Source organism: Xenopus tropicalis, chromosome 7 (genome assembly GCF_000004195.4).
Source record: "Xenopus tropicalis strain Nigerian chromosome 7, UCB_Xtro_10.0, whole genome shotgun sequence".
In the NCBI taxonomy this organism is placed as follows: domain Eukaryota; kingdom Metazoa; phylum Chordata; class Amphibia; order Anura; family Pipidae; genus Xenopus; species Xenopus tropicalis.
Window position 1 is genome coordinate 16,990,749 of NC_030683.2, and position 21,962 is coordinate 17,012,710.

Sequence of the window (21,962 nt, forward strand, 5' to 3'; positions counted from 1 at the left end):
TGGAGTAGGCAAGTCCAAGATCTGCCAAGGCACATACCAATTGTCCGTTTCCCCCCAACATATTTCTGAAATGTGTGAATTTTATCAGAAAGAGGCAATATGGTGCCAGTAGAGCGACCATGGGAACCAAACAACAGGGCAAGATTGCTCTACGTCATGGAACAAGATGGAGCTAATGGTCTATGGGTTGGGCAGTCCTATGTTGAATGGGTTATTGTTGGCCCACAAATCCAGACTTGGTGCATGTCTTACACAAAAGGTCCCCTGCACTCCCCCATTATCAATATATATAGGGCATTAAGCCATTCTGTGCATTAAGCTGCCAAGCAATGCCCTCCCCTTTAAGCAAAACAGGGATTGTTTGTCCATATATTGCAATATACTCAAGTCGACCAGCTACCAGTCCTACACTCACTTTTATCTGATTCATTAAGAATTCTACTGCTTCATTATACATTTAACAAAGGGACTGAGTTTTATCTGCAACTTACTTGCTTTCAAGGTTAAAACCCCCATATGGTTGCCCTTTTATTGGCTCCACTGGGATCAACTGACTGAAGCTGGGAAGGGTGGGAGCTACAACATGGAGCTCCTGTATAAACTATAGCAAAAAAAAAAAAATTGTGCTCACCCCTAAATTTTAAACCATTAGGCGAGGGTGTAATGAGACTGTGACCTCAAAATTCATATAGACAATGACAAGAGATACCTTGCACTCACCCATTATCAATATATATAGGACATCAAGGCCTTCTGTGCATTAAACTGCTTAGAAATGACTTAGTAATTAAGCTTTTAGGAAGTGTATATAGTGCAAAATGGATATTTCCAGTCTTCTATGCAGACGAGGACAGATATAAGGGACAATAGTAGGGTGCTACTGAAAAGGTGGTAATGATAGGGTTGGAGGAGGCACAACACTGTACACAATAGCCATCATCTATGGCAGAGATCCCCAACCTTTTATACTCATGAGCAACATTTACATGGTAAAAGTATTGGGGAGCAACACAAGCATGAAAACATTCCTGGCTGGGGCCAATAAGAACTATAATTGGCTACTTAATAGCCCCTATCTGGACTGGCAGCCTGTAGAAGGCTCTGTTTGGCATTATACTTGGTTTTTATACAACCAAAACTTGCCTCCTTACCAGAAATTCAAAAATAAGCACCTGCTTTGAGGCCACTGGGAGCAACATCCAAGGGGTTGGGGAGCAACATGTTGCCCCCTGAGCCACTGATCTATGAGCTACCCCATTTCCCTAGTCAGCCATTTGTTGTTGTTCATATCTCTTGGAAAGCTACATCTGGTCCTCAGGTCTCTAGATGGCAACTTCTAAAGCAGTAATGCCCAACCAGTGGCTCAAGAGCCACCAACCCCTTGGATGTTGCTCCCAGTGGCCTAAAAGCAGGTGCTTATATTTGAATAATAACCCTTATTTGGCACCCCCAGGTACATTTCCATACTTGTGTTGCTCCCCAACTCTTTTTACATTTGAAAGTGTCTCAAATGTAAAAAACGTTGGGGACCCCTATGCTAAAGGAGCAATTCTTTCCAGCTTGTGTGATGTCCAGTATCTGTATAGGCCAAGAGGCATCTTTAGAGTAAATGAAACCAGTTTAATTCTCAGTGGCAAAGCTTTTGTTTCATGAAAACCTAAACCTTGTAAAGTAGGCACCTCCTATGCGCGAACCCATTCCCACAGTGTCTTTCCCAGACCTTGTTTTGGCCCGTGTAAATAGAGAAACTTGTAAAACATTTTACACAATGGGAAAGCTTCACGTATGAAACATCTCTGCTAAACGGCAAGGATTGATTTAGGCATAAAATCTGCACTTGCAGCCAAACCTCCCCTTGTATTGTAACCAACTCATTATGCTCATTGGCTGGAATCCTATGGATATAGTTAAACGTTATGAGCTGACGGAGCAGCAGAGTTCACTCTGTATATATTTCCCATATGTTTCTCTGCGGCTCAGCGTGTAATGTGTATATTCCTGAGTAATATCCCGGCCCAGACGCAGCTTCCCAACTGAGCCAATAACAGCTGTGCGGGATACTTGGCACACACTCCCTGGAACAAGGCAGCAATGGAAACCTTATCCCTTCTTTCGCTTTAGGTGTGAACTATTCCAGCTTTGACTTTAATTAAAAATCATAATCTATTTAAAGTGCAGCGCATACTGTGAATGTCTACATTATTTACACACAGGTTTCCTTGGGTCGTAAATTGGAACTGATGTGATTTAAATGCCTATGCTACAGCACTGGTTCATTTATTGTTATTGGGGGTCTGTATGTGAGTGGATAGATAGGTCAGTGTGGGTCTGTATGTGAGTGGATAGGTCAGTATGGGTCTGTATGTGAGTGGATAGATAGGTCAGTATGGGTCTGTATGTGAGTGGATAGATAGGTCAGTGTGGGTCTGTATGTGAGTGGATAGATAGGTCAGTGTGGGTCTGTATGTGAGTGGATAGGTCAGTGTGGGTCTGTATGTGAGTGGATAGGTCAGTGTGGGTCTGTATGTGAGTGGATAGATAGGTCAGTATGGGTCTGTATGTGAGTGGATAGATAGGTCAGTATGGGTCTGTATGTGAGTGGATATATAGGTCAGTATGGGTCTGTATGTGAGTGGATAGGTCAGTATGGGTCTGTATGTGAGTGGATAGATAGGTCAGTGTGGGTCTGTATGTGAGTGGATAGATAGGTCAGTGTGGGTCTGTATGTGAGTGGATAGGTCAGTATGGGTCTGTATGTGAGTGGATAGATAGGTCAGTATGGGTCTGTATGTGAGTGGATAGATAGGTCAGTATGGGTCTGTATGTGAGTGGATAGATAGGTCAGTGTGGGTCTGTATGTGAGTGTATAGATAGGTCAGTATGGGTCTGTATGTGAGTGGATAGATAGGTCAGTATGGGTCTGTATGTGAGTGGATAGGTCAGTATGGGTCTGTATGTGAGTGGATAGATAGGTCAGTATGGGTCTGTATGTGAGTGGATAGGTCAGTATGGGTCTGTATGTGAGTGGATAGATAGGTCAGTGTGGGTCTGTATGTGAGTGGATAGATAGGTCAGTGTGGGTCTGTATGTGAGTGGATAAGTCAGTATGGGTCTGTATGTGAGTGGATAAGTCAGTATGGGTCTGTATGTGAGTGGATAGATAGGTCAGTATGGGTCTGTATGTGAGTGGATAGATAGGTCAGTATGGGTCTGTATGTGAGTGGATAGGTCAGTATGGATCTGTATGTGAGTGGATAGATAGGTCAGTATGGGTCTGTATGTGAGTGGATAGGTCAGTGTGGGTCTGTATGTGAGTGGATAGATAGGTCAGTATGGGTCTGTATGTGAGTGGATAGATAGGTCAGTGTGGGTCTGTATGTGAGTGGATAGATGGGTCAGTATGGGTCTGTATGTGAGTGGATAGATGGGTCAGTATGGGTCTGTATGTGAGTGTATAGATAGGTCAGTGTGGGTCTGTATGTGAGTGGATAGATGGGTCAGTGTGGGTCTGTATGTGAGTGGATAGATGGGTCAGTGTGGGTCTGTATGTGAGTGGATAGATGGGTCAGTGTGGGTCTGTATGTGAGTGGGTAGATAGGTCAGTATGGGTCTGTATGTGAGTGTATAGATAGGTCAGTATGGGTCTGTATGTGAGTGGATAGGTCAGTATGGGTCTGTATGTGAGTGTATAGATAGGTCAGTATGGGTCTGTATGTGAGTGGATAGGTCAGTATGGGTCTGTATGTGAGTGGATAGATAGGTCAGTGTGGGTCTGTATGTGAGTGGGTAGATAGGTCAGTGTGGGTCTGTATGTGAGTGGATAGGTCAGTATGGGTCTGTATGTGAGTGTATAGATAGGTCAGTATGGGTCTGTATGTGAGTGGATAGGTCAGTATGGGTCTGTATGTGAGTGGATAGATAGGTCAGTGTGGGTCTGTATGTGAGTGGGTAGATAGGTCAGTGTGGGTCTGTATGTGAGTGTATAGATAGGTCAGTATGGGTCTGTATGTGAGTGTATAGATAGGTCAGTATGGGTCTGTATGTGAGTGGATAGATAGGTCAGTATGGGTCTGTATGTGAGTGGATAGATAGGTCAGTGTGGGTCTGTATGTGAGTGTATAGATAGGTCAGTGTGGGTATGTATGTGAGTGTATAGATAGGCAGTATAGGTTTGTGGGTGTTGGGTTTACATGGAAGGGTTGAACTTGATGGATTCTGGTCTTTTTTCAACCCTATGTAACTATGAAATATGAATATAAAACTTGCCGGGAAAGCTACACGGTTATCTGTGTGTCACTAGGCAGGAATGAAGGTACACCCCTCATATCCAATCACTTATCAAATCATGTCACTTTCACCTAAGAAATATCTCCAAAATCCGATCATTTATCACCCAAGATGCTGCCAAAATTCTTATTCACTCTCTTATAATATCTCGCCTGGACTACTGTAACTCCCTATTAATTGGCCTTCCCCTCCAAAGACTGTCCCCTCTCCAGTCCATAATGAATACTGCTGCCAGGCTCATACACCTCTCCAACCGCTCCTCCCCTGCCGTGCCGCTCTGCCAATCCCTGCACTGGCTTCCCCTACCATCCAGGATAAAATTCAAACTAATGACTCTCACATTTAAAGCAGTCCATAACTCTGCCCCACCCTACATCTCTGAACTCATCTCTAGGTACCATCCAACCCGCTTGTTACCCCTCTACTGACCTGCTCCCCAACTCCTCTCTCATTCCCCCCTCACACGCTCGTATTCAAGACTTTGCAAGGGCTGCCCCCCTTCTCTGGAATTCGCTCCCACAAACTGTCAGACTTTCTCCCAATCTCTCTGCCTTCAAGAAATCTCTAAAAACACATTTATTTAGAGAGGCTTACCCTAATCTAGTTTAGCAATACCCTGTGCCTCACCTCTCACAACTCTGGTCATGCCCATTCCCACACCTTGTGTCTCAACCCTTTCTCCTTGTAGATTGTGAGCTCTTTTGGGCAGGGCCCTCCTCACCTCTTGTATCAGTTATTGATTGCTTTATATGTTACTCTGTATGTCCAATGTATGGAACCCACTTATTGTACAGCGCTGCGGGATATGTTGGCGCGTTATAAATAAATGTTAATGTAATGTACAAATACCCTTGTGTCACTGGGATGGGGCTAATGTTCCTGAGAAGCCTGTAGAACATCAACTGCTGCCGAGGTCAACAGAAGCACAATGCTTGGGCTGGACACAAACTAAAGTCTCAGCAGGACTGTGTATCCTTACTATACTGTTTATTCTTTGCCACCTCCAATTTCTCCTTTCTTTTATGGTTGTTGTGAATTTCCAGTTAATAACACGAGCTGAGGAGATAGTTTCATGCAGCACCGTGTTCTACATTATAGAGAGATCCCTTTTCTGGAAAAGGATCTCATGAATACATTCCCTATCTGTACTTTGCTCCCTATTATGTGGCTGAAGATCCCGTGACGTTCTCTTTGGACTAACTCATTTCTAAAATGAAAGTTTCAGGACAGGAAATTTTGTGAATTCTTGAGAATTATAGAAGGATATCCTGATAATTCTGGGACCGGTAATTGCTATTTTTACTGCACAACCGTGATGAATGTGGGGTGATTGTATCTCCCTCTGTTGTGTAAGCATGTCATACAGTTAACTGAATCAAATGTAACTTACAATAAGCTGCTAATTGTTGCTAAAATACCCTAGGGTTGATTCACTAAAATGCGTTAATTTCTACTGCACGCTTTTTTGCGTTAAAAAAGACACGAAATTAGCGCGCGATTCACTACAGTGTTATAGCATGCGTTAATTAGCACGCAGAAAAGAACACTAACGCATGATTCACAAACACTTAGACGCGCTAAATATCGCATTAGACTATGCGAAAATTAACACCTACTTGAGGCAGGCGATAATTATAGAAAAGTACAGTTAATGAGCTTTTGGCAATAAAATAGGGACTTTGCAGTGGGATTTATTCAAGTCTGTATTGGCCCCAGAGTGATGTAGTCTCCAGTTTGCCGCATATAAATAGTAGCATATAAATATTTATATGTGGCTACTATTTATATGCGCACGTTTTAACGCACTTTAGTGAATCAGCCCTCCTGTGTCTTCTCTCTGTACCATATATTTTCAATATTGCAGCGCCAAGCACATCTATGCCTTTTTGCCCCTTGAATCATGTTTCCATTGATTAAGTGTTAATTATGTGTTATTTACTATAATGAACTTACTGCTTTAGCTTAAAGGTGGCCATACACCTGAAGCCAAGCGAGCGGATCTTCTCCCGATATCCCCACCTACGGGTGGGCGATATCGGGGAAAATGTAGGCTAATAAATTATATTGGCGGCAATGGGGCAGTCGGTTCAGAGACCACATAAACAAGCCGATGCAGTCCCCGATCCGACTAAATTTTTTAACCTGCCTGATCAATATCTGGCCAATTTCAGGCCAGATATTGGTTGGGCATGCCCCTCGTTCCTGCCCCTACACGGGCTGATAAGCTGGCGAATCGGTCCAAGGGACTAATATTGGCAGCTACAATCGGCCCGTGTATGGGGACCTTAAGGGCAGTGGAAGACGGGGAGATTAGTCAAATCTTCATTGCCGCGGGTGACTAATCTTCCCATAATGCCATTCCATTCCTGCCCAGACCTTGGCCTGCCTATCAGACACTGCTTGGTTTCTGCCTGCCCAGACCTTGGCCTGCCTAACAGACACTGCTTGGTTTCTGCCTGCCCAGACCTTGGTCTTGACACTGCTGGTTGCTGTCTATCCAGATCTTGGCCACTTATTGGATTAGATCTCAGCCATGTGTGCTTTTTATACCTTGCTACTGTATATCAGCACAATATACCAACGTCATCCAGTATATGGACTCCGGCCTGTAACCATCTAGCCAGGGTTTCCTGACAACTGGAGCTATGAAAACATTCTGGAGCAATGAATCATGAACCAATGTGTAGCAGCCGGACAGGAGAGTTATCAGTTTGGGAAATGAGAATCTTACTGTAGATGTCAGAATAAATGTAAAGGTGGAAGAATAACGGATTGGGAATGGTTTCCTTACTTTCTTAAAAATTTGTTGCTTCCTACTTTAGGAAAGAGTTTGACGAAGGCTCTTTTCTGTTTCAACTTTCAAGATGATAATACCCCAATGCATGAAGTGAGTTCCATTCTGAATTTGTTTTCCATGATGGGAGAAGAAGAAACTGACTGTCCCAAGGATCTCAAAGGGTCCCCTGGACTGTACATTCCAAATTATTCTTAACCATGTAGTAGAGACCCATTTTAAACATCAACCTCATTGCCTGTTTGGGATGGGCTCTCAAACCTCATAACCAGATCCGGGATGGAGAGACTATTTACTGTTCTTCTCTTTGAGCTTTCTAGTTCTTCCACTGCTTTCTTACTCCAACGCCCCAAATTGTGCCCCGTTAGTTATATTCCAGGTGGGTATGTGATAGTTGATCATGTTGGCACCTCGACAGCAATGGGATTCTTAGTGGTATGAGGTGGGTCAAGGCAATACCATATTATACAGACCATCCGTTTAAATATTCAGGCATGGGATCCATTATCCAGAAAGCCCTGTGTGATTATTATTATTATTATGTAACTGTGTAAATAAATAACATGATAAATAGAATGGAATTTAGGTTTTCATTGTAATTATAAAACACATACATAACAACCAAATTTAAAAACAAGATTTTATTATTTTTATATTTATACAGTACTTTGTTTTTTATGTATTTGTGACTTTTAAATCTAACAATAACAGCTAATTATGTCAGTTGTATAAATCAAAAATAAGGGGATCCACAACTTTTTGGTCTTGCGTTGGGCACACTGTTGACCCACTGTAACATAAATGCCTCTTGCTGCTCAGGGTCGAAATGATGCATATAGCTGCCCCAGTCTATGTAAAAAATATATGTGTATGTCATTCAGGGATGCCCAACCAACACCTGTAGAACCCCAGGTTGGACATCCTTGCCAGAGAGGGTCACCTCGGGTCCACCAGACAAGCAAACATCTTGGGACGGCTCTCACAATTAGATATGGCTAGTGTTAAATCGTATAGGTGTTAAGAAGTTCTAAAGGCCTGAAGGGAATAGTCCTTTGCCAGAGTCCATTACTGCTTGGGCCCACCTTGAGAGCCTCTGATACTCTGGTCCATCCCTGAACACAAATCTATCATCCCTTTGGTATTCAGACATAGTCAGATTGTGAACGTGGCACCCAACGTAGGCTTCATAGACTTCCACCTTCAGAATCCTCCAGAGCGATAACAGTGCTGCTTTCCAAACTCTTTGTTTCTACATCAGCTCCGCTCACGGGTCTATTCCCCTCTTCGTCAGTTGATGAACATGGACAGTAGGTTTCCCCTCCTTTCTTCTTGTCTATCTGCATTTCCATGGACGAGCGGAAGTCGATCACCAGGACTACGAGTCGATAAAGCTGCAACATCACTACCAAAATATTCTTAGCCGTGAAAAACACCAACATCTGGTTTATGACATTGAAGTAGGCCATGAGTATCAATCTGGAGACGAGGAAAGGGCCGTCCTGTATCAGCAGGCTTATTCCTATATTCCACAGGTCGGCGCTATATCTACAGACCAGCATGTTCAGTGGGTTCTTCGTTAATGTAGCTGGTTGGCACGCAATGTTCTGCACTGAGAATAGAAATATAACATGTTGTAAAATATCTATGATTTAAACATGAAACATTCATAAACAGAAGCAGATTTGATCCTCCAATCCTCCATTTTATCTAACAAGCTGTCCACACCTACGAAACTGAAACTACTTCACATTTGGCACTTTGTGAGGTAGGATAATTAGATAATCAGTATACAAACTCCCTTCATCCTTTGTTGTGACTGTTTTGTTAGCAGTAGCCCATTATGCAGGAACCAAACATCTTATATTTGTTGCACAAGCCCTGTCCATTGCAATCATGTTCACCAAGGAGCTATACTGACCCTTTAAAGCAGGGTCTCCAACCTTTTATACCATTGAGCCATGTTTTTGTTCTGTCATGATTTGTATGGTGTACTTTTTGTTTCTAAATTACACTGTTTACAAAGCAAATAATTCATTCTGCCGTTTAAAATGTTATTCTTGACCCAACAAATGTATTTGTAGCTGTAATATTGGTGTGTAGGCGCCATCTCAGTGCATTGTGCCTGAGTCTGAGCTTTCAGTCAGCGCTACACATTAGAACTGCTTTCAGCTAACCTATTGTTTCTCCTACTCCCATGTAACTGGAGGAGTCCCAAGCCGGACTTGGATTTCTTACTATTGAGTGCTATTCTGATACCTACTGGGAGCTGCTATCTTGCTCCCTTCCCATTGTTCTGCTGATCGGCTGCTGGGAGGGGGGGGGAGATATCACTCCAACTTGCAGCACAGCAGTAAAGTGTGACTGAAGTTTATCAGAGCACAGATCACATGGCTGTGGCAACCTGGGAAATGAGGAATATGGCTAGCCCCATGGAAATTTTTTAATTAAATATAAAAAAAAAAATTGTGTTTGAACGTGTCTGAAAAAAGCTAAAATCCTCTGAAACAGGAGGTTAGGAGGTTTCTTTAGCAGTCAGTGGGGCATAGGGGGCAGTTTAAGCATACAGTACTTACCCGCAAGGTCCAGAGGGAACTGCAGCATACTCCATGTCCAGACAGCAAGGATAGAATAAACCAGGATCACATTATTTCTGCAAAAGAAATAACCTGTGTGAAAGCCAATAAAAACCTTACGCCAGTCTAATTTCAAACTAAAATTCCAATGTCACAGTTTCCATTAAGGAAGGAAATTTCTCTCTTTAAAATATCCCAATTTCATTTTACATACTTCTAATTAAATATGAAATGAAAAAATTGTATATAAGTTATTCCCCCTGGAAAAGCCTTCCGCCCCCACTGCCCCACTGCGTTCCCCCAATAATTCTTTGGCGATTGGCTAATCACCGCGCCAGTCCTGGCAAATTGTGCCTGAGTTATCCAAATTGGGAAAACCAAGTAGATTGTAAACTCTTTTGGGCAGGGCTCCCTTCCCCTCCTGTATCAGTTACTGATTGCTTTATATGTTACTCTGTATGTCCAATGTATGGAACCCACTTATTGTACAGCGCTGCGGGATATGTTGGCGCTTCAAAAATACATGTCAATAATAATAATAATAATAATAATACACTTGTAGATTGTAAGCTCTTTTGGGCAGGGCTCCCTTCACCTCTTGTATCGGTTATTGATTGCTTTATATGTTACTCTGTATGTCCAATGTATGGAACCCACTTATTGTACAGCGCTGCGGGATATGTTGGCGCTTTATAAATAAATGTTAATAATAATAATAATAGACGCAAGAAGGACTGATTTAATAGGTACAAAAAGTAGCTTTTTACAGTGGCCTTTTTACGGTTTTTTTTTATGGATAATAGATTTTCTGACACAAATTGTTGGTGGTTTAATAAGATTTGGACATTTAAGCTGAATAACCCCTTTAATAGTAATTTCTACAATTGCTATTTCATAAATGTATTTTATGAGTTTATACGTTGGTTTTATTACATTTATCTTTTATTTCATGAACTATAAACAATAAGCAGATCTGCAGTATTAACAGGAGAATGAGTCATGGAATAATCCCCAGGCCGCCGCCCCTTTTCCGTCTCCTCCATACAGAAAGCAGCCTTGGTTCCTTCGCTTTCCATGATTTAATCCCTCTATTAAAGTATAAGATAAACACCCTGATGTTGCCCAAAGGAGATTTCGTTTCCTGGAAGTGCTGAAGAGTTTATTTGCTCTCGCCGGACAGATTTAAGGTCAATTTTGGACTTATTTGGACTTCTGACTCATGTTCTCAGCAGGTAAAGAGATTAATTTCCACCTCACATTTTACCATTACTTTCAAAATAACATTGACAAATCACACATCGAGAATAAAGGGCTGGCAGTGTCATTTAAACTGGTTGGGAAAAACATTAGAAACCTCAGATAACTTTTCTCACATCATTCCCAACCAGAAGAACATCAGCCCCGCCCTCTTTCTTGCTCCTGACAACTTCCTCGACCGCGTGATGGTTGGAAACTGACCAGCAGGTGGCGCTGTTGTAACAAAATTCATTCAAATTACCAGTACTCATTAATAGAATGTAAATTGCAAAAGTGCTTAGAATAACACTCTCATCAATTTTCAATCATTTATTATTATGGATGCACCGAATCCGGAATTCGGGCCAAATCCAGGCTTTTTTTGAAGGATTCGGTTTCGTCCAAATCCATGGTCCCGGCCAAACCGAATCCAAATTAGCATAAATTAGGGTGGGTTCGGGAAACCCCAAAAAAACAAAAAACCCAAAACCAAAAAAGTGGGTTCGGTGCATCCCTATTTATTATATAGATTTACTTATCCTTCAAGCATATTCACTAGCTCCATAGGGGTTATTCACAATGGTACTAGGATGTGAAACTGCACTTTTTGCACATTTTGTACATTGCTCCAGGGTCGGACTGGGTGGGTGCAGGTCCCACCGGGGCCTCTGCCTCGGGGGGCTCCTGCACCCCCCAATGGTCCCCGCTGCAGCCTTTCAACCCCCCCTGCTATCGTCTGCCCCCCTCCCCCTTGGGTGCCTAAATTAAACTTAAGGTCAGCGCGTTGGGGGAGACCTGTGGCTCGGTATAGTGCCCCATCAGGAATCACAGGCCCTTCACAACAAAATTTTCTGGGCTTCCCCCAGTGTCCCCCAAGCATCCTCCTGCTTCCCACAGTGCCCCCAAGCATCCTCCTGCTTCCCCCCCAGCATCCTGCTGCTTTCTACAGCTCCCCCAGCATCCTCCTGCTTCCCCCCAGCCTCCTGCTGCTTTCTCCAGCTCCCCCCAGCATCCTGCTGCTTTCTCCAGCTCCCCCCAGCATCCTCCTGCTTACCCCAGCATCCTGCTGCTTTCTGCAGAGCCCCCCATGCATCCTCCAGCTCCCCCCAAGCATCCTCCTGCTTCCTCCAGCTCCCCCCAACCAAGAATCCTCCAGTCCCCCCCCAAGCATCCACCTGCCCCCCCGAGCATCCTCCTCCGTCCTCCGGCTCCCCTGCACTATGTCCCGCTGCTCCCCGCTACATCTGCGCTTTTATAAGGTTGCGCCCCGTTTGTGATATGTCAATACGCCCGGGGCGCAACTTTATTAAAGCACAGATGTAGCGGGGAGCAGCAGGAAACAGCGGAGGACACCAACAATGACAGAGCCCGGACTTGATTAAAGGGGGCCCGAGCAAAGAAAACTCTAGCACAGCCAGGCCTGGGAAAAGTGTCCCCCCTGTGCCCCCCTGATGGCAACGCTGCATACGGGGGTCGGGTCTGGTCACTAGGGCCCACCGGGTTTTTTCCCGGTGTCTCGGCGGCCCGGTCTGACCCTACGTTGCTCTACATCCATGCCCTTTTATGCATGAGCACCCTAATCCACCTCCATTTGGCCTCTGCAATATTGGGTTGCTGGCTCTGTAATAGGTATGATTTCTCTTTATATCTTTTTGTAGTTATTATGCTTTTCCTCTTCAGGCCTCTGGAACAGAACCTCTGGCCCCACTTACAGGTATATATTTGTACTTCCATTACAAAAGCCCCCCCTACCTGCCAAAATGGTACGCTCCTGCCTTTCTCCTCTTTAAAATTCAGATTTTTGTTGACTAATAGGCGCCATCAATAGTCATTTTTATAGTGAATAAATCATTGCATTTTTAGGAGCTATTTTATGTCTTGGTTATAAAAGGGCAAGGCGAGCTCTTAGGGAACTGTGCAAGAATGTAATCGGAACATGATCTCAGCGAGGACAATAAATAACAATAATGAAAAATATCCCCAGAAATCTCAGTCTTAATTTTAATGATGTCATTTGCCCATTAAACGGTTTTTTTGAGCTTTGGCAATTAAATTGTCTTGGTTTTCATAATGTTATGGTAATGTCAGACTGTTCTTTTAATATCACTATGTATGGAAGTAAAAAAAAAAAGCAATACTCATTTTTAAAGGGAAACTAAACCAGACAATGATTAAGTGAGAATGCAGATGTACAGGAGCCCTATGCCTGCTGTTTAGCATTATAGAAGAACTGCAAATCTATTCAGTTCAGTTGCTTGGGGGGGGGGGTCTCTTTCATATTAAAGAAACAGTACCAAAGCTGGCTGGATTAGGCATCTCTAGGGTTGGACTGGCCCACAGGGACACCAGGGAAAATACCGGTAGGTCCTTTTGGACTTTGCTGCCTGCTACTACTTTGCAAAGCTTTAAACCAATTTAAATATGGTGGTGCAATCCACTGTGGAACTCACGGCCATCTTTAAATTTCCCTCTGAGGTCAGGCCCGGATTTGTGGCGAGGCCACAAAGGCCCGGGCCTAGGGCGGCACATACACAGGGGCGGCATGCCGCCCCGCCGCAAGCAAATTTTAACATTTTGCTCCCATACGGAGCAATGGGGACATGCATGCACATTAGCGGTCACGGCGGGGGGGGGCTTGTTCGCGCATGCGCAAGTTAGGCGCATTCGCGGCGGCGCCGAATGGGGGCGGCCTTGGGGCGCCTCAAGTAGAAATCCGGCCCTGTCTGAGGTGCGGTGGTAAGTACCAGGGGGGCTGAAAGGGGGCAGGCAGGGTTGGGAATTTCAGTGTGGTGGTTGGATGGTGGGCCCTTGACTCGGGTCCAGTAAGCACTGGGTACCCTAATCCAACACTAGGCATCCCCCAGATTTAGCATATCATTTCTTTCCTTCATGATGAAGGAAAGGGGAAAGCCACACTAAATCTAGAACAATCCTCCCACATCCCATACCGGGCCAAGTACCTTTACCTCTCAAGGTCCCCATACACGGGCCGATTGTAGCTGCTGATATCGGTCCCTTGGACAGATTCGGCAGCTTATCGGCCCGTGTAGGGGCAGGAGCGAGGGGTATGGCTGAAATTGACCAGATATCGATTGGGCAGGTTAAAAGATTTAGCCCCGTTGCCGCCATTATAATTCAATCATTTGGCCCCAGGGCCAAACAATCGAATTAGCCTACATGTTCCCCCATATTGCCCACCCGTAGGTGGGGATATTGGGTGAAGATCCGCTTGCTTGGCGACTTCGCCAAGCAAGTGAATCTTCACGTGTATGGGCACCTTTAGTCAAGCTGAGCAGAAGATCCCTTTACAAACACCAGTCCTACAGGGTACCAGTAATTTGGTGCTGTATTTCAGCCAACTGGCTATTGATTCCTTGAGAAAAGGAAAGTCCTGTGAGACTGCTCTGCTTAGAAAATGAAGTTAGTGAGGAGAGAAGAGTCATCTGACTTTAATCTGTCAGTTCTAAGCAGAGCAACACCCCATAAAGTCCCTTTGCTCACTAAATAAATTTTCAGCTCACAGTCAACTCAAATGAACAGCAGGTGGCGCTGATGTTTCTGATTCATTATATTAGCAGTTCAAACATTGCCATTAGAGAAATAAATGTCAATTGCAAAAGTGCTCAAAAGAGCAGTCTGATTGTTTTTACATATTTGATTTAGTTCTAACATTTCCAAAACATTATGTACCTTACATTGTCTTGTTCTAGAGTCTCGCTGGTGAATTCCAAGATATCAGCGGCAGTGCCCACAAACATGAGAAGCAGCTGAGAAAGCTGATCCCGTGTCGTCCCTGCCCCAATGGGAAGGAGCCATTTACCAATTATCAGAAGCAGCAGGAATGTTTGGTGGAGGCCAAGGGTCCAAACGGTTTCACAAATGGCACTGATTATGGCCACGGCCTGTGATTTAAGAGAGGAAATAAATATAAATACATTATCGGGGGCACCCAAAGGTTTTCCGTATTCCTATATAGCACCCAAGGCATCTACACTGAACTATGTTGGAATCAACAGCTGATTCGCTGCTGTTGGGAGCAATGGGAATAGCCCAGTTCTCATGATTAATGCCACTTTCTAGTAAAAAGATTCATCTGTTTGTAGGTTAAAAAATACCTAAACTACGTGCTTTTGTCTGAAACAAAAATGTGTCAGATAGGCAAAAACAATTAGAATTCAGCTTATAGGCAGAGAAGTTACTCACTTACCTTTCTAACAACAGTGTCCGTGTCTCCGGCCAAAGTAAAGTTATACTGTAGTATTGGGAGATTCTCCAATGATTTATTTTTACTACAAGGCTGAAATAGAGGAAAAGAAAAAAATACTGTTAATATGTTAATAACTGCACCATATTTAATAGTGTAGGTTCCACTGATTTTATAAACTAGGTGTGTTACTATGGCTATTCAGCCCCAGTCCCTTCCCAGAGGCTATTATCTCCCCACTGCTACTATAGGCACCATCTCTCCCTACTATACCTGCTATCCCACAGCCCCAGTCCCTTCCCAGAGGCTATTATCCCCCCACTGCCACTATAGGCACCATCTCTCCCTACTATACCTGCTATCCCACAGCCCCAGTCCCTTCCCAGAGGCTATTATCCCCCCACTGCTACTATAGGCACCATCTCTCCCTACTATACCTGCTATCCCACAGCCCCAGTCCCTTCCCAGAGGCTATTATCCCCCCACTGCTACTATAGGCACCATCTCTCCCTACTATACCTGCTATCCCACAGCCCCAGTCCCTTCCCAGAGGCTATTATCCCCCCACTGCTACTATAGGCACCATCTCTCCCTACTATACCTGCTATCCCACAGCCCCAGTCCCTTCCCAGAGGCTATTATCCCCCCACTGCTACTATAGGCACCATCTCTCCCTACTATACCTGCTATCCCACAGCCCCAGTCCCTTCCCAGAGGCTATTATCCCCCCACTGCTACTATAGGCACCATCTCTCCCTACTATACCTGCTATCCCACAGCCCCAGTCCCTTCCCAGAGGCTATTATCCCACTGCTACTATAGGCACCATCTCTCCCTACTATACCTGCTATCCCACAGCCCCAGTCCCTTCCCAGAGGCTATTATCCCCCCACTGCTACTATAGGCACCATCTCTCCCTACTATACCTGCTATCCCACAGCCCCAGTCCCTTCCCAGAGGCTATTATCCCCCCACTGCTACTATAGGCACCATCTCTCCCTACTATACCTGCTATCCCACAGCCCCAGTCCCTTCCCAGAGGCTATTATCCCCCCACTGCTACTATAGGCACCATCTCTCCCTACTATACCTGCTATCCCACAGCCCCAGTCCCTTCCCAGAGCCTATTATCCCCCCCACTGCTACTATAGGCACCATCTCTCCCTACTATACCTGCTATCCCACAGCCCCAGTCCCTTCCCAGAGGCTATTATCCCACTGCTACTATAGGCACCATCTCTCCCTACTATACCTGCTATCCCACAGCCCCAGTCCCTTCCCAGAGGCTATTATCCCCCCACTGCTACTATAGGCACCATCTCTCCCTACTATACCTGCTATCCCACAGCCCCAGTCCCTTCCCAGAGGCTATTATCCCCCCACTGCTACTATAGGCACCATCTCTCCCTACTATACCTGCTATCCCACAGCCCCAGTCCCTTCCCAGAGCCTATTATCCCCCCCACTGCTACTATAGGCACCATCTCTCCCTACTATACCTGCTATCCCACAGCCCCAGTCCCTTCCCAGAGGCTATTATCCCCCCACTGCTACTATAGGCACCATCTCTCCCTACTATACCTGCTATCCCACAGCCCCAGTCCCTTCCCAGAGGCTATTATCCCCCCACTGCTACTATAGGCACCATCTCTCCCTACTATACCTGCTATCCCACAGCCCCAGTCCCTTCCCAGAGGCTATTATCCCACTGCTACTATAGGCACCATCTCTCCCTACTATACCTGCTAGCTTGCCTCATTGTCATTCATATTCCACATTATTGTCTTTATTTTATGTACATCACAATAAGTACATTCTCACAAAATGGATAATGGCCCTGGGATGGCACTGCATTTCTTTGATATGTATTAAATTCTAGAGCTCTCTCTCTTCCCCCAAAGAAGACTATTATTATTATTACAGAGCCAGAGGTCAGAGGGCTGAGAGACATGATGATTTCATGGGTAATTTACCCATTGCACACAGTAGGGTTACTATAATCATTGTAGTACATAGGAAATATCATATCATGGCATCACACTACAGGGATACTTTATTCATCGCTACATAGAAATGTAATTCCTTCATTGTGCAGAGCAGGCTCCATTACAGCACACAGAAAACTATTAAAGCTTATTCTAACTGCACATTTAATTTGTATTGAGATTTAGGGGAGAGCTGAAACCATAAAAAATCTGGAATCAATTTAATAAATTCTCATTAAACGTGAATTCCGTTGACAGAAAACACAGAAATTTATTTATGACAATTAAGGTAGAAATTGCTTTAGAGTCTATGGAAATTGCTAACTATAACAATTCAGATACGCAAAAAAGGAAGGTTCAATAATATACAAATATTTACACCTACGGCATTCTCGCTGTGCCCCCATTGTTGGTAATGGGAGTCTTGGGAAAACAACAATAGTGCTGATGTTTATGTGATTCTTGTGCAAACTGCCAGAGCTGGTGTTTTCACTTGATTCACATGGTTGGTGGTTTTCTTTTAATTTAGTTCTTAGTGGGGGGGAAATGTGTCAAAATGACCCGAATTAATTTTAGTGCCAAATAATCATTGTTATAAAAAATACTAGAACATTCTTCACTTTTCTGGCAGTCAGAAACTTTTGGTACAATGGCACTTGGGGTGATTGAGAATATTTTGCTGCTGGCATGATTTTCATCTTGACAGTCAGACGGATAGACTCTACTCAGAAAACTTCTCAGAAAGTAAACCCAATGTGCAGGCAGGATATATATCAGAAAGTAAACCCAATGTGCAGGAAGGATATATATCAGAACGTAAACCCAATGTGCAGGCAGGATATATATCAGAAAGAAAACCCAATGTGCAGGCAGGATATATATCAGAAAGTAAACCCAATGTGCAGGAAGGATATATATCAGAACGTTAACCCAATGTGCAGGCAGGATATATATCAGAAAGAAAACCCAATGTGCAGGCAGGATATATATCAGAAAATAAACCCAATGTGCAGGCAGGATATATATCAGAAAGTAAACCCAATGTGCAGGCAGGATATATATCAGAAAGTAAACCCAATGTGCAGGAAGGATATATATCAGAAAATAAACCCAATGTGCAGGCAGGATATATATCAGAAAGTAAACCCAATGTGCAGGAAGGATATATATCAGAAAGTAAACCCAATGCGCAGGAAGGATATATATCAGAAAATAAACCCAATGTGCAGGCAGGATACATATCAGAAAGTAAACCCAATGTGCAGGAAGGATATATATCAGAAAGTAAACCCAATCTGCAGGCAGGATTTATCAGAAAGAAAATCCAATATGCAGGCAAAATACTTATCAGAAAGAAAACCCAATGTGCAGGCAGTATATATCTGAAAAAACAATGTGCAGGCAGGATACATATAAGTAAGTAAACCCAATGTGCAGGCAGGATACAAATCAGAAAGTAAACCCAATGTGCAGGCAGGATACATATCATAAAGTAAACCCAATGTGCAGGCAGGATATATATCAGAAAACAACAATGTGCAGGCAGGATACATATCAGAAAGTAAACCCAATGTGTAGGCAGGATACATATCATAAAGTAAACCCAATGTGCAGGCAGGATATATATCAGAAAACAACAATGTGCAGGCAGGATACATATCAGAAAGTAAACCCAATGTGCAGGCAGGATACATATCAGAAAGTAAACCCAATGTGCAGGCAGGATATATATCAGAAAGTAAACCCAATGTGCAGGCAGGATATATATCAGAAAGTAAACCCAATGTGCAGGCAGGATACATACCATAAAGTAAACCCAATGTGCAGGCAGGATTTATATCAGAAAACAACAATGTGCAGGCAGGATACATATCAGAAAGCAAACCCAATGTGTAGGCAGGATACATATCAGAAAGCAAACCCAATGTGCAGGCAGGATATATATCAGAAAGCAAACCCAATGTGCAGGCAGGATATATATCAGAAAGTAAACCCAATGTGCAGGCAGGATATATATCAGAAAGTAAACCCAATGTGCAGGCAGGATATATATAAGAAAAAAACAATGTGCAGGCAGGATATATTTCAGTGCAGGCAAAATACTTATCAAAACAAATGTGCAGTCAAAACAAAAACCAAAGAAAGAAAACCCTATGTGCAGCGTGCAGGCAGGATATATATAAGTAAAAAACCAATGTGCAGGCAAAATACCGTATATACTCGAGTATAAGCCGAGTTTTTCAGCCCTAATAATGTGCTCAAAAAGGCACCCTCGGCTTATACTCGGGTATATACGGTAGTTACGTTCTCCCGGCCGTGCGCTCGCTTGCGAGCGTTGACTTACTTTCCTGTTCTCCCTCTTTATGCAGCACCTGTTCTCCCTGTGTTCCATGTGCACTCCCTCAGTATGCCGACGCTCTCACGCTCTTCCGCTCTCCCTCTGTATGTAGACTTGACTCCATGCAAGCACCTCCTCCATGGACGCGCGATGTAAAATGCCCTTTCAGTTGACTCTATTTCATTGATCCAGCACCTCGCCAGCCATCGGGCGCGCAACTTACTCTAATTCATATCCAGCCCTGGGCATCTGTCGCAATCGCATGCACGTATCCAGCCCCCCCCCTCATGCGCGTGACGTGTGTGGTGGATACGTGCAACGCGACCAATCGCTGGAAAGGTACTGACGTGTGTGCGCAACAGATTCCCGGTTCTGGATATGAATTAGAGTAAGTTGCGCACCCGATGGCTGGCGAGGTGCTGGATCAATGAAATAGAGTCAACTGAAAGGGCATTTTACATCGCGCGTCCATGGAGGAGGTGCTTGCATGGAGTCAAGTCTACATACAGAGGGAGAGCGGAAGAGCGTGAGAGCGTCGGCATACTGAGGGAGTGCACATGGAACAGAGGGAGAACAGGTGCTGCATAAAGAGGGAGAACGGGTGCTGCATACAGAGGGAGAATGGGTGCTGCATAAAGAGGGAGAATGGGTGCTGCATACAGAGGGAGAATGGGTGCTGCATAAAGAGGGAGAATGGGTGCTGCATACAGAGGGAGAATGGGTGCTGCATAAAGAGGGAGAATGGGTGCTGTATACAGAGGGAGAATGGGTGCTGCATACAGAGGGAGAATGGGTGCTGCATACAGAGGGAGAATGGGTGCTGCATACAGAAGGAGAATGGGTGCTGCATACAGAGGGAGAATGGGTGCTGCATACAGAGGGAGAATGGGTGCTGCATACAGAGGGAGAATGGGTGCTGCATACAGAGGGAGAATGAGTGCTGCATAAAGAGGGAGAATAACCTGCTTTTGTCTGCTACTGTAGCATTTTTCTTTCCCTGAAGTTATCAGCAGTGCTGTAACTCTTAAAGGCAGGATGGTCAAAGGGTCCTCCATCCACCTTTCCCTTATCTGCAGCTGCCAACATGATATATTTATGAAGAGTTCTCAGGGGGTTACGCTGAGTGTCCTTTTATTATTTAGTAGCGGCTGCATTTCCCACCCTAGGCTTATACTCGAGTCAATAAGTTTTTCCAGTTTTCTTAGGTAAAATTAGGTACCTCGGCTTATATTCGGATCGGCTTATACTCGAGTATATACGGTACTTTTATAAAGAAAACCCAGTGTGCAGTAAAAATATTTATAAGAAAGGAAAAATACCTATCAGAAAGAAAACCCAATGTGCAGGCAGTATATATATCAGAAAAAAACAATGCGCGGGCAGTATATATATCAGACAGTAAACCCAAAATGCAGTCAGGATACAAATAAAAAAAAAACCCTATTTGCAGACAGGATATATTTCAGAATGTAAAAACAATGCACAGGCAGGATACATATCAGAAAGAGACCCCAATATATTATAAAAGAAACCCAGTGTATAGGCAGGATACATAGGATCATAGAGATCGCTCTTTGGTATCTGTTATCACTTGCTGAATACTTTACCTCGGAATCGTAGTTTATTTCCAGAAGCCAAAGAGATGGAACAATACTTATCAGGTAGCAGAATATTGGAGGTGAAAACCTGTGAAAATATAAGTGTCATATGTCAAAGCCATTAAGTAATTCCAAAGAAAAGTAAAGGGGTAGTTTGGGGTAGTTCAACGGATCTTGGCACCTGTTCCACTGGCCTTCAATTTTAATCTTTTTTTATAGTTTTTGAATAATTCTCCTTACCTTCTGTTGCTCTGTGAGGCTACAGTTTTATTGTTGTTGCTACTTTTTTATTTTTATATCATTCCATTTGGCCCCTCTGCTATTCATATATCAGTCTCTCTGCCTGGTTCTTAGGGTAAATTGGACCCAAACAATGGCTGGGTTTGGCCAATGAAGCTTTTCAGTGGCTTCCAATCAGGGGGACCATAAGGATGCAGTAAAAACCGGGCCTTTACACTAAAACTGCCCATCCATGTAAAGATCAATGTCAGTTGGTCAAACCACCAAACGTGGACTTCATAAACCTATGTGAACTGGTCACAACATTCCACCCTTGAGCCAATGCTAATTGGCCTGAAGGATCTAAAGGAACCCTGGTCAGATACCACCTTGCAAGTTCATAATATCAGTCCTATTCATGGTTAATGGTCTTCTGATTTGGCTAAGGGTCCTACTGGGCTTTCGGGATGCTGGGAAAAACCCAGTGGGCCCTGCTGACCAAGACCTGATCCACACTGGTGCTCCCCCGCTAACCTCCACCCCCCGATTATACCTAGCAAAGTATCAGATATATGTGCTTGGGGTGTGTGGGGGGCCCCTGGAGTGGCAGTTCCTGTGGGCCCTGCACACCCCAGTCTGACCCTGGTAGGCACCTTTAGTTAAGTGACAATTAATGAATAGTAGTTGGATTCGCAGCGAATTTCCGCATTTCGCCATTGGCAAATTGT

The 21,962-nt window shown here is 44.1% G+C and overlaps 1 protein-coding gene across 1 annotated transcript in view; it reads right to left on the reverse strand.

Annotated features, from left to right (window-relative positions):
• Positions 1–7,707: 7,707 nt before the first annotated feature.
• tmem26 (transmembrane protein 26) overlaps positions 7,708–21,962 on the reverse strand; it is a 30,939-nt gene continuing 16,684 nt past the window's right edge. Inside the window, exons 2-6 of the mRNA NM_001126748.1 lie at positions 21,025–21,103; positions 15,098–15,187; positions 14,581–14,792; positions 9,655–9,731; positions 7,708–8,690 (exon numbers count right to left, since the gene is read on the reverse strand). Of these exons, the coding sequence (NP_001120220.1) occupies positions 8,266–8,690; positions 9,655–9,731; positions 14,581–14,792; positions 15,098–15,187; positions 21,025–21,103 (883 nt within the window). The 3' untranslated portion in view covers positions 7,708–8,265. The remainder of the gene's footprint in view (positions 8,691–9,654; positions 9,732–14,580; positions 14,793–15,097; positions 15,188–21,024; positions 21,104–21,962) is intronic.